Here is a 16,579-nt window from a genome sequence, read left to right as displayed (position 1 = left end):
TCCTGCAAAGTAGAATATTATTTATTCTATTATTTTTGGGATGTTTTAAATGCCATATTTGTTTACTTCAAATGTTTGTTCAATATAGAGCAAAACACAGGGTGCAAGGTGTTTCAGATTCATAGTTTGACTCTCCCACATTAGGTTGGAATAACAGGACAAAAACCCTTCAAAGTAATTTATTGGAAAACATCCATTAGGTTTGACCTAATATTTCTTAAAGTAAGTAAAATAAAAACACTATAATAATGTATTCTCCCAATAACCTTAAGCAATGAATGCATTGCTGTTAATGTTCCCAGGTTTGTGTTTTTTTTCCTGTGACTTTTGATTTCGATTTTTCCGTAAAAGCATAATTTTCATAATTACTATTTTTTATTTTACATAGACATTTGCAAGACACTACAGACTTAATAACACAAGGATCATTTATTTAACAATATACAATTTTCACAGCTGAATTTCATTACAAAAAAAAAGTGTCCATATTGTCCATTTGCCAGTGTCCTTTGATTAATAATCACACAAATCTGTCTAATACTTTCTTAAGCATGCAGTGCATTAATGTACAGAGGCTTAAAATAATACATGCCCTGTTTTGCAAACTCTGGTATAAATGTCTGGTTAAAGTAAAGCTCTACAGACACTAATATTTAGTTTTTATCTACATCCTGATGTTTAAGTTCTTCTCAATCCAGTGGTGATCCATACACTTCAACCTCACACAGTGTAAGATATTCGGTCCGTCCTGGAATAACAACATTAATGTAACGTCCTTCCATCCCACCACAGTCAAAAGAGGAGGAAAACCCAGGAGGAATGGAAGAGATCGTAGCACACCTGAAGAAAGAGTGAGTTAAGCATCTTGAGAAACTCTGAACCACCGTCCATATTCAAAGCAAAACACATTTATGCATCAAGTCAAACCAGTTCAATACAAGTTGTCACATTGCAGACTGCAGTAATTCTGAGAATTTCTCTAAAAAGCCATATTAAGATGAATTAATTTACCTGGGATTATCATTGCCATTGTTGTCCAGACTGTTCCCAATTCTGATTTCTGCCCCATTTAGTCTTGTAGGAACACTGTCTAATGTGTTTGCAATTACCACTGAAAACACTTTGTGTCTTTTCAGTAAGTTCAGTCTCCACCAGGGGTTGAGCTCTGCTGCAGTGTGGGTACAAGATCCACGACTGTAAACACCATCTCTGTTCCCATCAATGGCATTGGATGCAAAGCCATATGAGTAGAGGGAACTCTGTGTAGCTACTCCTCCTAAAGCCACATTTTCACCTACAACAACAGATGAGTTTCACATGAATTCATAGTTTTGAATAAATTACTAAATGGAATATGTGTCTACAACATGTCTCAAATATCTGCTTATTTTATTAGTGCCAAACTGATCAAATCCTGATCATAAATGTTCTCACCATCAGGAGCTGGATAACCGTAAACCTCAACCTCACAGAGAGTAAGAACCCGATTACGACCAGGTATTTCCACATTGATGAAACGGCCTGGAATGCCTTTTTCCCATTTGAAAGTGAGGGATCTCCCACCTGGAATGGATGAAATCTTTTCAGCCCTGTACAAAAATGACAGCATATGAATAATATTTGATTTCATGTACAGCATGTAACCTCATCACATTGTTCTTTAAGAGAATCTTCTCTTGAAAGGCTTTCTTACAATGGATTGTTGTTGCCGTTGTTCAGCAGAGAGTTTCCGATTCGTATCTCGGCTCCATCAAGCCTTTCAGGACAGCAGTCTTTTCTGTTCGTGATAGTTATGGAGGTCACTACATACTCGTCTAGTAAATCTAACCTCCACCATGGGTCATCTTGCGTAGGAGTAGAAGTACAGGATCCATGTTCATAATGTGAGTCACGATTTCCATCAATAGCATTACTGGCATGGCCAAATGCTGCCCCAGGATTCTCAACCAGGTCCGACTGTGTGGCCTTGCCATATAAAGCGAGATTTTTAGCTGAAATTGATAAAGCATGGTCAAAATGTGTAATAAAAACAAGTATATAAATCAAAATAATAATAATTAAAAACATTTGACCATATAATATTTAACTTTTGACTTCAGTGATTATTTCTCAGGGTTTATTTATTTAAATTTTTGACTATACATTTCTGTATAGATGTATCTACCTATTCAGTCTATAGCTACAAAAAGTAATTGTGCACTTCCACCTTTATCGCCAAGGAGAAAAATCTGTCCTTTTGAGACTTTAGCCCCGATCTTGAGTATTTTTCAAAATATAAAATGCTATCTAAAAACATCTTTCACATTATAAGAAAAGCATTTTCTGCAAGATGTAAATAATCATAATTTCATAAAACAACAACAATAAACACTTCCTAAAAAAAGAGTCAAAAAGAGAACATGCAAAAATATCAAACCATAGCTTTGTCCAGAAGACATTTAATGAATTGTATAAAAGTAAAACATATAAATCATAGGTGACAACCTGCCCTGATAACAATATGACATGTTCAGTGATCAGCGTCCAGTGTTTATAATGTATTGTGAGTGTCTGTATAATTGAAATCATTTGTGTAATTTTGAACTGTACCTTTAGCTGTTGTTGTGTCTGTAAAATAAGGCATCACAAAAATCCAAAGTAGGAAAAACATGTGCATTTCCATTATCCTACACATGTGAAGGAAAATAATGAAATAAGATAATAACAAATCTGAAAAGTGTTGTTAATATTGTTTAAGTTTATAATCTGATTTTATAATGGATTTTCTGTGAGAGTTTGTGTCAAGGTTTATATATTCGCTGTCTCCTCTCTCTTCTTCTTCTTCTTCTTCTTCTTCTTCTTCTTCTTCTTCTTTTATTGGCGGTTGGCATACCAATTTGGTGCATTACCGCCACCAACTGTTTGGGGTGTGGAGCTTCAATGCGGATTTCTACCAAGCGTGCCGCACAAGCCCTCAAAAGTGAAGCCAAAACGTCTCGATCGCCCCCCGGTGACTGGTCGTAGTAACGTTATAGGTTATAAGTCCCGCCTCCCCGTGACAGTATGGTTATTCAACGGGACGTGAGACCAACTAAACAATTAAATTACACTTCAAATATCTTTTTTCCAAAGGTGGTTTATTTCATTTGCTGTCATTTTTATCACGCTGATGTAAGTTAAAGTGTCCGTTTCAAAAATAAGTTGGCTTTTAGTTAGTTACATGATGCGGTGGTGTAACGTCATGATTGACAGCTGTGATTGACAGGTTCTCTGAGCGAAGTAGTCACTGAAGCACCAACGGACATTTTTTCGGGATCTTCGGAGGACTGAGGAGATTGTATTTACTATATTTTAACAAGCCTCTTGTCTAACTGCAATCAATTTGTAAAAAAGTGTGCAGAATCCACTCTCCCTGAGTGCATTCTGCGAGAGTGAGGGCGGAGCGTTGATTTCGCGGCTTTACTTCCTGCTCACGACTGCGCAGGTCTGGTCCCGAGATCGCTACTGCGCAGACTCAAGTTCCAATATGTCAGCGCCATATCGGGACCAGGGGGGAAGGAAGTCGACCGGAAGTTGAAGTCGGCCGCGTGCCGCCATCTTGTAGCAGAACTTCACCTGCAGTTAGCATCCCATTGACTCCCATTCATTTTGGCGTCACTTTGACAGCGAATAACTTCACATCTGAGGCGTTTAAAGACTCCATTTGTCCATTATTTATTTCTAAAGAAACACGAAAATGTATAAAAGGCTCCATTACCTTGTAGCTTACGTTATGGCCCTGTAGAAGCAGTTTTTGTAAAAGTAGGCTAACGATTGCGTCATAGCCACGCGACTCTCTGTCGCACAGTAGGAAATTACCGTATGGACAGGAGTAGAAGCTCGCGGGCAATCGGGAGGACGTCGAGGCAAAATGACAAAGTAATTATCAGAACACCTACAAAAAGTTTCTCCTGCTCCAAGATCATGGACAGCTCCTACTCACGCTCTCCGTCTCTGCGAGTTTCGGAAGATAATGATTCAGATTTCTCTCTGCACAGCTACTAGAAGACAGACGGTTTGCTCACGTCACATCTACGTCGTCGAGCTCAGTTTGAGTCTGCGCAGTACGCTGGACCCCCAGGAAGTAAGAGTTTCTAATGGGCTTCACTTTGTCTCCGTTGAATCCAATGGGGTCGCTGTGTCCATTTCTTTTACTGTCTATGGTTCTCATCAATGGAAGAGAGCGAAGGGGCGTCGTCCATCTTTTTTTTACAGTCTATGATTTCTACTAACATGTAATAATAATAATAATAATAAAAATTAAATTATATATATATATATATATATATATATAATATATATATATATATATATATATATTCTTGGTTATTCTTAAATTCGATCAAATAGGTCTGTTTCTTTAAGGTATCTCATGATAGCTGGCCATGCTGATGGTTTTGATGTATAAAAAGAAAGTAAACCCTCTACTGATAAATATGTGTAACCTAACTCTTTAACTTGTTCTAACAGTGTGATTCGTTCTGTTCTGTATGCTTCACATTCTATTAATATATGCTCTACCGTTTCTCTCCTGTCACAATTAATGCATAGTCCTGTTGCGTACGTGTTTCCCTAAACGACTGAGATTATTATTAAGACCTGTGTGTCCAATTCTTATCCTTGTGATAACAGATCCCCCCCCCCCCTTCGTTTCCAACCACCCTGCCTCCTTGTTTTCACTTGTTTCTGTATTTTATATAAAAAACGACCTTTTGTCGTCTCCTCTCTCGTCTTGTTGTTGAGTGTGTGTGTGTGTTGGGGCGGAGCCGCTGATAACTGCTGCTGATCAGCGCGCCAGCTGCAGCTGATCAGCGCACCCTATATTAAGTCTCTCTGTTGTCACCTTGTCTTTGTCAGAGCGTTGTTGGATGTTCCCGTCTGTGTCTGTGTGTTCGTCGTCGTCGTCGTCGTCGTCGTCCTCCTCCTCCTCCTCCTCCTCCTCCTCCTCCTCCTCCTCCTCCTCCAGCACTTCAGTCACTCGCGCTACCTACTTCCTGGTTTCCGGTTACAGTTTCATCACCACCATCACCATCGTTCTTCATCGGAGGTCTGGGCTGTCCTCAGCGTCCCTGTGCTGCCAAGTGCATTTCATCCCTGGACATTATCATTCACCACTCTCACCGTCTCTGACCTGCTCTCTTTAATAAATATATATTTGTACTTGCTACTGAATCATCTCCGTCATTTCATTACAGTTTGTTTCAATATTTAACAATGTAATTGGACTTTGTTATCATTTAATTTGGTAGACAATTAAGTAAATTATGTAATTCAAATGATAGCATGCATATGAAAACTTAATCCGACATTAATTTTGATTCTTTTAAATAAGTAAGTCACTCACCTTTTATAATGTACTAAAAAAGGTTTTCAAATAGACAAGATGAAGTTTACTCTATGGGCAAAAAAGGTTCATCACCATTAAATAACAAAACCATCAATGGACCAGCTATAAATACAAGACAACTTTTAAATGAAGTTTTATGTAACAAAGTTCGGGAGGAGCATGTTCAGGTAATCATCCAATCAGCACAAGAAGAAGCCAGTATAAATAAAGCCTTCCCTTACCTCCTGTCTCATGACAAATTTCTCAGCATCCCGCCACCACCCCATCACCTCACATTCAGATGGGTCTGCTCATAGATACCCATGATCTATACATTCATAGGGGGGAGTACTGGGGTCGGGCCGAATTCCAAGCTCGGAGCCCTCCCCCCGGACAGCAAGCCAAATACGCATTATAATATTACATCAGATTTCATTAACATGTGAACTCGTGAAGGGCCTGGGTGTTTTATCTAAACAGGTCATCTGAGATAAATGTGCTTTATCAGAATTGTGATAAAATATTTATGGTTTGTTTGTTGAGCTTGCAGTAACTTAACGGAAGCAGATTATGTTATTCAACTCTTTTTTGGTCTTTTCCGCTAATTTAAGTTTCAAAGGTGATGTGCATTTTATAGCAGTGCATAAATCCACCACCTTTACCTTCCATACAGTATATGCATGTACAGAACTTCTGGCTCTGTGTGTGCACTCTGAATCTAGATTTGACCAATTTATTACATGTGACCTTTAAGCAATCTGTTAAAGTGCATGAAAAACAGAGCAAACCAACAGATTCACACAGCAATGTATTACATTTGACCTAATATTTCTTAAAGTAAGTTAAATAAGTTTTTTTTTTTTAAAGGAGTATAATATTTTTTCTCCCATTAACCTTAAGCAATGAATGCTATGCTGTTTTTGCTGCATGTTTGCTTTATCCAGTGACTTTTGCAGTTATTTAGATTTTTCCATAAAAGCATCATTTTAATTCTTATTTTTATTATTTCATACACATTTGCAAGACACTACAGATTTAATAACAAAATGATCATTCATTTTACAACATACAATTTTCACAGCTGCATTACATTGCAAAAAAAGTGTCCATATTGTCCATTTCCCAGTGTCCTTTGATCAATAGTCACACAAATCTGTCTAATACTTTCTGCAGCATGCAGTGCATTAAAGTACAGAGGCTTAAAATAAGACATGCCCTGTTTTGCAAACTCTGGTATAAATGTCTGGTTAAAGTAAAGCTCTACAGACACTAATATTTAGTTTTTATCTACATCCTGATGTTTAAGTTCTTCTCAATCCAGTGGTGATCCGTACACTTCAACCTCACACAGTGTAAGATATTCTCTCCGTCCTGGAATAACAACATTAATGAAACGTCCTTCCATCCCACCACAGTCAAAAGAGGAGGAAAACCCAGGAGGAATGGAAGAGATCGTAGCACACCTGAAGAAAGAGTGAGTTAAGCATCTTGAGAAACTCTGAACCACCATCCATATTCAAAGCAAAACACATTTATGCATCCAGTCAAACCAGTTCAATACAAGTTGTCACATTGCAGACTGCAGTAATTCTGAGAATTTCTCTAAAAAGCCATATTAAGATGAATTAATTTACCTGGGATTATCATTGCCATTGTTGTCCAGACTGTTCCCAATTCTGATTTCTGCCCCATTTAGTCTTGTAGGAACACTGTCTAATGTGTTTGCAATTACCACTGAAAACACTTTGTGTCTTTTCAGTAAGTTCAGTCTCCACCAGGGGTTGAGCTCTGCTGCAGTGTGGGTACAAGATCCACGACTATAAACACCATCTCTGTTCCCATCAATGGCATTGGATGCAAAGCCATATGAGTAGAGGGAACTCTGTGTAGCTACTCCTCCTAAAGCCACATTTTCACCTACAACAACAGATGAGTTTCACATGAATTCATAGTTTTGAATAAATTACTAAATGGAATATGTGTCTACAACATGTCTCAAATATCTGCTTATTTTATTAGTGCCAAACTGATCAAATCCTGATCATAAATGTTCTCACCATCAGGAGCTGGATAACCGTAAACCTCAACCTCGCAGAGAACAAGAACCCGATTACGACCAGGTATTTCCACATTGATGAAACGGCCTGGAATGCCTTTTTCCCATTTGAAAGTGAGGGATCTCCCACCTGGAATGGATGAAATCTTTCCAGCCCTGTATAAAAATGACAGCATATGAATAATATTTGATTTCATGTACAGCATGTAACCTCATCACATTGTTCTTCAAAAGAATCTTCTCTTGAAAGGCTTTCTTACAATGGATTGTTGTTGCCGTTGTTCAGCAGAGAGTTTCCGATTCGTATCTCGGCTCCATCAAGCCTTTCAGGACAGCAGTCTTTTCTGTTCGTGATAGTTATGGAGGTCACTACATACTCGTCTAGTAAATCTAACCTCCACCATGGGTCATCTTGCGTAGGAGTAGAAGTACAGGATCCATGTTCATAATGTGAGTCACGATTTCCATCAATAGCATTACTGGCATGGCCAAATGCTGCACCAGGATTCTCAGCCAGGTCCGACTGTGTGGCCTTGCCATATAAAGCGAGATTTTTAGCTGAAATTGATAAAGCATGGTCAAAATGTGTAATAAAAACAAGTATATAAATCAAAATAATAATAATTAGAAACATTTGACCATATAATATTTAACTTTTGACTTCAGTGATTATTACTCAGGGTTTATTTATTTATATTTTTGACAGTACATTTCTGTATAGATGTATCCACCTACTCAGTCTATAGCTACAAAAAGTAATTGTGCTCTTCCACCTTTATTGCCAAGGAGAAAAAATCTGTCCTTTTGAGACTTTAGCCCCGATCTTGAGTATTTTTTGAAATATGAAATGCTATCTAAAAACATTTTTCACATTATAAGAAAAGCATTTTCTGCAAGATGTAAATAATCATAATTTCATAAAACAACAACAATAAACACTTCCTAAAAAAGAGTCAAAAAGAGAACATGCAAAAATATCAAACCATAGCTTTGTCCAGAAGACATTTAATGAATTGTATAAAAGTAAAACATATAAATCATAGGTGACAACCTGCCCTGATGACAATATGACATGTTCAGTGATCAGCGTCCAGTGTTTATAATGTATTGTGAGTGTGTCTGTATAACTGAAATCATTTGTGTAATTTTAAACTGTACCTTTAGCTGTTGTTGTGTCTGTAAAATAAGGCATCACAAAAATCCAAAGTAGGAAAAACATGTGCATTTCCATTATCCTACACAAGGAAAACAAGGAAATAAGATAATAACAAATCTGAAAAGTGTTGTTAATATTGTTTATGTTAATCTGATTTTATAATGGATTTTCTGTGAGAGTTTGTTTCAATATTTAACCATGTAATTAGACTTTGTTATCATTTAATTTGATGGACAATTAAGTAAATTATGTAATTCAAATGATAGCATGAAAACTTAATCCTACATTAATTTTGATTCTTTTAAATAAGTAAGTCACTCACCTTTTATAATGTACTAAAAAAGGTTTTCAAATAGACAAGATGAAGTTTACTCTATGGGCAAAAAGGGTTCATCACCATTAAATAACAAAACCATCAATGGACCAGCTATAAATACAAGACAACTTTTAAAGGCCTGGGTGTTTTATCTAAACAGGTCATCTGAGATAAATGTGCTTTATCAGAATTGTGATAAAATATTTATTTGTTGAGCTTGCAGTAACTTTACGGAAGTAGATTATGTTATTCAACTCTTTTTTGGTCTTTTAGTTAATTTCAGTTACAAAGGTGATGTGCATTTTATAGCAGTGCATAAATCCACCTTTACCTTCCATACAGTATATGCATGTACAGAACTTCTGGCTCTGTGTGTGCACTCTGAATCTAGATTTGACCAATTTATTACATGTGACCTTTAAGCAATCTGTTAAAGTGCATGAAAAACAGAGCAAACCAACAGATTCACACAGCAATGTATTACATTTGACCTAATATTTCTTAAAGTAAGTTAAAAAACATTTTTTTAAAAGGAGTATAATATTTGTTCTCCCATTAACCTTAAGCAATGAATGCTATGCTGTTTTTGCTGCATGTTTGCTTTTTCCAGTGACTTTTGCAGTTATTTAGATTTTTCCATAAAAGCATCATTTTAATTCTTATTTTTATTATTTCATACACATTTGCAAGACACTACAGATTTAATAACAAAATGATCATTCATTTTACAACATACAATTTTCACAGCTGCATTACATTGCAAAAAAAGTGTCCATATTGTCCATTTCCCAGTGTCCTTTGATCAATAGTCACACAAATCTGTCTAATATTTTCTGCAGCATTCAGTGCATTAAAGTACAGAGGCTTAAAATAAGACATGCCCTGTTTTGCAAACTCTGGTATAAATGTCTGATTAAAGTAAAGCTCTACAGACACTAATATTTAGTTTTTATCTACATCCTGATGTTAAAGTTCTTCTCAATCCAGTGGTGATCCGTACACTTCAACCTCACACAGTGTAAGATATTCGCTCCGTCCTGGAATAACAACATTAATGTAACGTCCTTCCATCCCCTCACAGTCAAAAGAGGAGGAAAACCCAGGAGGAATGGAAGAGATCGTAGCACACCTGAAGAAAGAGTGAGTTAAGCATCTTGAGAAACTCTGAACCACCGTCCATATTCAAAGCAAAACACATTTATGCATCAAGTCAAACCAGTTCAATACAAGTTGTCACATTGCAGACTGCAGTAATTCTGAGAATTTCTCTAAAAAGCCATATTAAAATGAATTCATTTACCTGGGATTATCATTGCCATTGTTGTCCAGACTGTTTCCAATTCTGATTTCTGCCCCATTTAGTCTTGTAGGAACACTGTCTAATGTGTTTGTAATTACCACTGAAAACACTTTGTGTCTTTTCAGTAAGTTCAGTCTCCACCAGGGATTGAGGTCTGGTGAAGTGCAGGAACAGGATCCATGACTGTAAACACCATCTCTGTTCCCATCAATGGCATTGGATGCAAAGCGATATGAGTAGAGGGAACTCTGTGTAGCTACTCCCCCTAAAGCCACATTTTCACCTACAACAACAGGGTTTCACATGAATTCATAGGTTTGAGTAAATTACTTGTTTTAGTCTAGAAATGGACATTGTTAAGTAAAGTATCGTTTTATTGAAATTCTGTTACTGAATATAAAGATTAGTGAGTGTGTCTCTCTTTTGATTGTTTATTTTTATTAGTGCCAAACTGATGAAATCCTGATCATAAATGTTCTCACCATCAGGAGCTGGATAACCGTAAACCTCAACCTCACAGAGAGTAAGAACCCGATTACGACCAGGTATTTCCACATTGATGAAACGGCCTGGAATGCCTTTTTCCCATTTGAAAGTGAGGGATCTCCCACCTGGAATGGATGAAATCTTTCCAGCCCTGTATAAAAATGACAGCATATGGATAATATTTGATTTCATGTACAGCATGTAACCTCATCACATTGTTCTTCAAGAGAATCTTCTCTTGAAATCTTTCTTACAATGGATTGTTGTTGCCGTTGTTCAGCAGAGAGTTTCCGATTCGTATCTCGGCTCCATCAAGCCTTTCAGGACAGCAGTCTTTTCTGTTCGTGATAGTTATGGAGGTCACTACATACTCGTCTAGTAAATCTAACCTCCACCATGGGTCATCTTGCGTAGGAGTAGAAGTACAGGATCCATGTTCATAATGCGAGTCACGATTTCCATCAATAGCATTACTGGCATGGCCAAATGCTGCCCCAGGATTCTCAACCAGGTCCGACTGTGTGGCCTTGCCATATAAAGCGAGATTTTTAGCTGAAATTGATAAAGCATGGTCAAAATGTGTAATAAAAACTAGTATATAAATCAAAATAATAATAATTAGAAACATTTGACCATATAATATTTATCTTTTGACTTCAGTGATTATTTCTCAGGGTTTATTTATTTATTTATATTTTTGACTGTACATTTCTGTATAGATGTATCCACCTACTCAGTCTATAGCTACAAAAAGTAATTGTGCTCTTCCACCTTATTGCCAAGGAGAAAAATCTGTCCTTTTGAGACATTATGCCCCGATCTTGAGTATTTTTTGAAATATGAAATGCTATCTAAAAACATTTTTCACATTATAAGAAAAGCATTTTCTGCAAGCAACCCTGTAAATAATCATAATTTCATAAAACAACAACAATAAACACTTCCTAAAAAAAAGTCAAAAAGAGAACATGCAAAAATATCAAACCATAGTTTTGTCCAGAAGACATTTAATGAATTGTATAAAAGTAAAACATATAAATCAGTCACAACCTGCCCTGATAACAATATGACATGTTCAGTGATCAGCGTCCAGTGTTTATAATGTACTGTGAGTGTGTCTGTATAATTGAAATCATTTGTGTAATTTTAAACTGTACCTTTAGCTGTTGTTGTGTCTGTAAAATAAGGCATCACAAAAATCCAAAGTAGGAAAAACATGTGCATTTCCATTATCCTACACAAGGAAAATAAGGAAATAAGATAATAACAAATCTGAAAAGTGTTGTTAATATTGTTTATGTTAATCTGATTTTATAATGGATTTTCTGTGAGAGTTTGTTTCAATATTTAACCATGTAATTAGACTTTGTTATCATTTAATTTGATGGACAATTAAGTAAACTATGTAATTCAAATGATAGCATGAAAACTTAATCCTACATTAATTTTGATTCTTTTAAATAAGTAAGTCACTCACCTTTTATAATGTACTAAAAAAGGTTTTCAAATAGACAAGATGAAGTTTACTCTATGGGCAAAAAGGGTTCATCACCATTAAATAACAAAACCATCAATGGACCAGCTAATACAAGACAACTTTTAAAGGCCTGGGTGTTTTATCTAAACAGGTCATCTGAGATAAATGTGCTTTATCAGAATTGTGATAAAATATTTATTTGTTGAGCTTGCAGTAACTTTACGGAAGTAGATTATGTTATTCAACTCTTTTTTGGTCTTTTAGTTAATTTCAGTTACAAAGGTGATGTGCATTTTATAGCAGTGCATAAATCCACCACCTTTACCTTCCATACAGTATATGCATGTACAGAACTTCTGGCTCTGTGTGTGCACTCTGAATCTAGATTTGACCAATTTATTACATGTGACCTTTAAGCAATCTGTTAAAGTGCATGAAAAACAGAGCAAACCAACAGATTCACACAGCAATGTATTACATTTGACCTAATATTTCTTAAAGTAAGTTAAATATTTTTTTTTTAAAAGGAGTATAATATTTGTTCTCCCATTAACCTTAAGCAATGAATGCTATGCTGTTTTTGCTGCATGTTTGCTTTTTCCAGTGACTTTTGGAGTTATTTAGATTGTTCCATAAAAGCATCATTTTAATTCTTATTTTTATTTCATACACATTTGCAAGACACTACAGATTTAATAACAAAATGATCATTCATTTTACAACATAAAATTTTCACAGCTGCATTACATTGCAAAAAAAGTGTCCATATTGTCCATTTCCCAGTGTCCTTTGATCAATAGTCACACAAATCTGTCTAATACTTTCTGCAGCATTCAGTGCATCAAAGTACAGAGGCTTAAAATAAGACATGCCCTGTTTTGCAAACTCTGGTATAAATGTCTGGTTAAAGTAAAGCTCTACAGACACTAATATTTAGTTTTTATCTACATCCTGATGTTTAAGTTCTTCTCAATCCAGTGGTGATCCGTACACTTCAACCTCACACAGTGTAAGATATTCTCTCCATCCTGGAATAACAACATTAATGAAACGTCCTTCCATCCCATCACAGTCAAAAGAGGAGGAAAACCCAGGAGGAATGGAAGAGATCGTAGCACACCTGAAGAAAGAGTGAGTTAAGCATCTTGAGAAACTCTGAACCACCGTCCATATTCAAAGCAAAACACATTTATGCATCCAGTCAAACCAGTTCAATACAAGTTGTCACATTGCAGACTGCAGTAATTCTGAGAAATTCTCTAAAAAGCCATATTAAGATGAATTCATTTACCTGGGATTATCATTGCCATTGTTGTCCAGACTGTTTCCAATTCTGATTTCTGCCCCATTTAGTCTTGTAGCATATTCTGATCTATTTGTAATTACTACTGAAAACACTTTGTGTCTTTTCAGTAAGTTCAGTCTCCACCAGGGGTTGAGGTCTGCTGCAGTGTGGGTACAAGATCCACGACTTAAAACACCATCTCTGTTCCCATCAATGGCATTGGATGCAAAGCCATGTGAGTGGAGGGAACTCTGTGTAGCTACTCCTCCTAAAGCCACATTTTCACCTACAACAACAGATGAGTTTCACATGAATTCATAGTTTTGAATAAATTACTAAAAGGAATATGTGTCTACAACATGTCTTAATCTCAAATATCTGCTTATTTTTATTAGTGCCAAACTGATGAAATCCTGATCATAAATGTTCTCACCATCAGGAGCTGGATAACCGTAAACCTCAACCTCACAGAGAGTAAGAACCCGATTACGACCAGGTATTTCCACATTGATGAAACGGCCTGGAATGCCTTTTTCCCATTTGAAAGTGAGGGATCTCCCACCTGGAATGGATGAAATCTTTCCAGCCCTGTATAAAAATGACAGCATATGGATAATATTTGATTTCATGTACAGCATGTAACCTCATCACATTGTTCTTCAAGAGAATCTTCTCTTGAAATCTTTCTTACAATGGATTACTGTTGCCGTTGTTCAGCAGAGAGTTTCCGATTCGTATCTCGGCTCCATCAAGCCTTTCAGGACAGCAGTCTTTTCTGTTCGTGATAGTTATGGAGGTCACTACATACTCGTCTAGTAAATCTAACCTCCACCATGGGTCATCTTGCGTAGGAGTAGAAGTACAGGATCCATGTTCATAATGCGAGTCACGATTTCCATCAATAGCATTACTGGCATGGCCAAATGCTGCCCCAGGATTCGCAACCAGGTCCGACTGTGTGGCCTTGCCATATAAAGCGAGATTTTTAGCTGAAATTGATAAAGCATGGTCAAAATGTGTAATAAAAACTAGTATATAAATCAAAATAATAATAATTAAAAACATTTGACCATATATTATTTAACTTTTGACTTCAGTGATTATTTCTCAGGGTTTATTTATTTATTTATATTTTTGACTATACATTTCTGTATCGATGTATCTACCTACTCAGTCTATAGCTACAAAAAGTAATTGTGCTCTTCCACCTTATTGCCAAAGAGAAAAATCTGTCCTTTTGAGACATTATGCCCCGATCTTGAGTATTTTTTTAAATATGAAATGCTATCTAAAAACATCTTTCACATTATAAGAAAAGCATGTTCTGCAAGATGTAAACAATCATATTTTCATAAAACAACAATAAACACTTCCTAAAAAAAAGTCAAAAAGAGATCATGCAAAAATATCAAACCATAGTTTTGTCCAGAAGACATTTAATGAATTGTATAAAAGTAAAACATATAAATCATAGGTGACAACCTGCCCTGATAACAATATGACATGTTCAGTGATCAGCGTCCAGTGTTTATAATGTATTGTGAGTGTGTCTGTATATCTGAAATCATTTGTGTAATTTTGAACTGTACCTTTAGCTGTTGTTGTGTCTGTAAAATAAGGCATCACAAAAATCCAAAGTAGGAAAAACATGTGCATTTCCATTATCCTACACATGTGAAGGAAAATAATGAAATAAGATATTTGATAAATGTTGTTAATATTGTTTAAGTTTATAATCTGATAATGGATTTTCTGTGAGAGTTTGTTTCAATATTTAACAATGAAATTGGACTTCGTTATCATTTTATTTGATAGACAATTAAGTAAATTATGTAATTCAAATGATAGCATGCATATGAAAACTTAAGTTTAAGTTACAGAGACATTAATTTTGATTATTTTAAATAAGTAAGTCACTCACCTTTTATAATGTACAAAAAAAGGTTTTCAAATAGACAAGATGAATTTTACTCTGGGCAAAAAGGGTTCATCACCATTAAATAACAAAACCATCAATGGACCAGCTATAAATACAAGACAACTTTTAAAGGCCTGGGTGTTTTATCTAAACAGGTCATCTGAGATAAATGTGCTTTATCAGAATTGTGATAAAATATTTATTTGTTGAGCTTGCAGTAACTTTACGGAAGCATACTATGTTATTGAACTCTTTTTTGGTCTTTTCCACTCATTTAAGTTACAAAGGTGATGTGCATTTTATAGCAGTGCATAAATCCACCACCTTTACCTTCCATACAGTATATGCATGTACAGAACTTCTGGCTCTGTGTGTGCACTCTGAATCTAGATTTGACCAATTTATTACATGTGACCTTTAAGCAATCTGGTAAAGTGCATGAAAAACAGAGCAAACCAACAGATTCACACAGCACTGTATTACATTTGACCTAATATTTCTTAAAGTAAGTTAAATAAAGAATTTTTTAAAGGAGTATAATATTTTTTCATACACATTTGCAAGACACTACATACACTACCTTTGATCAATAGTCACACAAATCTGTCTAACATTTTCTGCAGCATGCAGTGCATTAAAGTACAGAAGCTTAAAATAATACATGCCCTGTTTTGCAAACTCTGGTATAAATGTCTGGTTAAAGTAACTTTTGACTTAAGTGATTATTACTCAGGGTTTATTTATTTATTTATATATCTTTATATTTATATATTTATATACTCTTATCATCCAGCTGTCATCCTCATCTCCTCTGCCTCCTGTCAGCCCCGTCACTCACCCTCAAGACACCATTGGAATGGTGGGCTTGCTGAGAGGCTTCCAGTTCTCAGCGTCATCATGGACAGTGAATGCTCTGGATCCGACTCCAACCACCACGTCCAGGATTCCTCATCGGCCCATCAGTCCACTGGCTCACCCTTGGCTCCTACCTCCTTCATCTCCACCATGGTCCATCAGTTCACCAGTTCCGCCAGGCTCCCTCGTACCTCTGGACTGCACTCCTCTGGCTACACCCCGTCCCTTCGTCCCCCCGGCTCCATTGGACTCCTCACTCCCTTCTGCTCCTCCTTGGTCCTCAGTCCCTCTGTCTCCACCGCACCCTTCTGTGTGCCCGGCTACACCTCAGTCGCCAAAGCCAGCGGCTTCCCCGTGCCCCTCTGAACCCTCTTCTCAACCATGGC

The 16,579-nt window shown here is 36.4% G+C and overlaps 4 protein-coding genes across 5 annotated transcripts; all 4 read right to left on the bottom strand.

Moving 5' to 3' along the window:
• Positions 1-360: 360 nt before the first annotated feature.
• LOC311306903 (uncharacterized protein) lies at positions 361-4,900 on the bottom strand. 2 transcript variants are annotated; one of them, XM_084435524.1, is made up of 6 exons: positions 4,862-4,900; positions 2,590-2,666; positions 1,694-1,991; positions 1,435-1,589; positions 1,012-1,294; positions 596-840 (listed from the first exon to the last, which is right to left on the bottom strand). In XM_084435524.1, exons 2-6 carry the CDS (start codon positions 2,660-2,662, stop codon positions 690-692), a joined length of 960 nt encoding a protein of 319 aa, XP_084291650.1. In that variant the 5' UTR covers positions 2,663-2,666; positions 4,862-4,900; the 3' UTR covers positions 596-689. The 2 variants fall into 2 exon arrangements, with proteins under 2 accessions (XP_084291649.1, XP_084291650.1); XM_084435523.1 differs by lacking the exon at positions 4,862-4,900 and having other exon boundaries at positions 361-840; positions 2,590-2,843.
• Positions 4,901-6,217: 1,317 nt separating this feature from the next.
• Positions 6,218-8,954, bottom strand: LOC311275833 (uncharacterized protein). The gene is made up of 6 exons (XM_084385084.1): positions 8,879-8,954; positions 8,559-8,635; positions 7,661-7,958; positions 7,402-7,556; positions 6,979-7,261; positions 6,218-6,807 (listed from the first exon to the last, which is right to left on the bottom strand). Exons 2-6 carry the CDS (start codon positions 8,629-8,631, stop codon positions 6,657-6,659), a joined length of 960 nt encoding a protein of 319 aa, XP_084241210.1. The 5' UTR covers positions 8,632-8,635; positions 8,879-8,954; the 3' UTR covers positions 6,218-6,656.
• A 581-nt stretch (positions 8,955-9,535) lies between these two features.
• Positions 9,536-12,216, bottom strand: LOC311306812 (uncharacterized protein). The gene is made up of 6 exons (XM_084435393.1): positions 12,136-12,216; positions 11,816-11,892; positions 10,913-11,210; positions 10,655-10,809; positions 10,173-10,455; positions 9,536-10,001 (listed from the first exon to the last, which is right to left on the bottom strand). Exons 2-6 carry the CDS (start codon positions 11,886-11,888, stop codon positions 9,851-9,853), a joined length of 960 nt encoding a protein of 319 aa, XP_084291519.1. The 5' UTR covers positions 11,889-11,892; positions 12,136-12,216; the 3' UTR covers positions 9,536-9,850.
• Positions 12,217-12,525: 309 nt separating this feature from the next.
• Positions 12,526-15,426, bottom strand: LOC311306826 (uncharacterized protein). The gene is made up of 6 exons (XM_084435406.1): positions 15,342-15,426; positions 15,010-15,086; positions 14,112-14,409; positions 13,854-14,008; positions 13,427-13,706; positions 12,526-13,255 (listed from the first exon to the last, which is right to left on the bottom strand). Exons 2-6 carry the CDS (start codon positions 15,080-15,082, stop codon positions 13,105-13,107), a joined length of 957 nt encoding a protein of 318 aa, XP_084291532.1. The 5' UTR covers positions 15,083-15,086; positions 15,342-15,426; the 3' UTR covers positions 12,526-13,104.
• Positions 15,427-16,579: the final 1,153 nt, after the last annotated feature.

This window comes from Rutilus rutilus, assembly GCF_951802725.1.
Source record: "Rutilus rutilus genome assembly, chromosome: 17".
NCBI lineage: Eukaryota > Metazoa > Chordata > Actinopteri > Cypriniformes > Leuciscidae > Rutilus > Rutilus rutilus.
This window is presented reverse-complemented; position numbering and strand designations above follow the sequence as displayed.

Coding starts and splice junctions, on each gene's coding strand:
- LOC311306903 (XM_084435523.1), bottom strand. CDS start 2,674: ATGTGTAGGATAATGGAAATGCACATGTTTTTCCTACTTTGGATTTTT. Junction 1,590..1,693: donor AACGGCAACAACAATCCATT/GTAAGAAAGCCT, acceptor ATTTTTGTACAG/GGCTGAAAAGATTTCATCCA. Junction 841..1,011: donor AATGGCAATGATAATCCCAG/GTAAATTAATTC, acceptor CTCTTTCTTCAG/GTGTGCTACGATCTCTTCCA.
- LOC311275833 (XM_084385084.1), bottom strand. CDS start 8,631: ATGGAAATGCACATGTTTTTCCTACTTTGGATTTTTGTGATGCCTTAT. Junction 7,262..7,401: donor CGGTTATCCAGCTCCTGATG/GTGAGAACATTT, acceptor CTGTTGTTGTAG/GTGAAAATGTGGCTTTAGGA. Junction 6,808..6,978: donor AATGGCAATGATAATCCCAG/GTAAATTAATTC, acceptor CTCTTTCTTCAG/GTGTGCTACGATCTCTTCCA.
- LOC311306812 (XM_084435393.1), bottom strand. CDS start 11,888: ATGGAAATGCACATGTTTTTCCTACTTTGGATTTTTGTGATGCCTTAT. Junction 10,810..10,912: donor AACGGCAACAACAATCCATT/GTAAGAAAGATT, acceptor ATTTTTATACAG/GGCTGGAAAGATTTCATCCA. Junction 10,456..10,654: donor CGGTTATCCAGCTCCTGATG/GTGAGAACATTT, acceptor CTGTTGTTGTAG/GTGAAAATGTGGCTTTAGGG.
- LOC311306826 (XM_084435406.1), bottom strand. CDS start 15,082: ATGGAAATGCACATGTTTTTCCTACTTTGGATTTTTGTGATGCCTTAT. Junction 14,410..15,009: donor AGACACAACAACAGCTAAAG/GTACAGTTCAAA, acceptor TATCAATTTCAG/CTAAAAATCTCGCTTTATAT. Junction 13,256..13,426: donor AATGGCAATGATAATCCCAG/GTAAATGAATTC, acceptor CTCTTTCTTCAG/GTGTGCTACGATCTCTTCCA.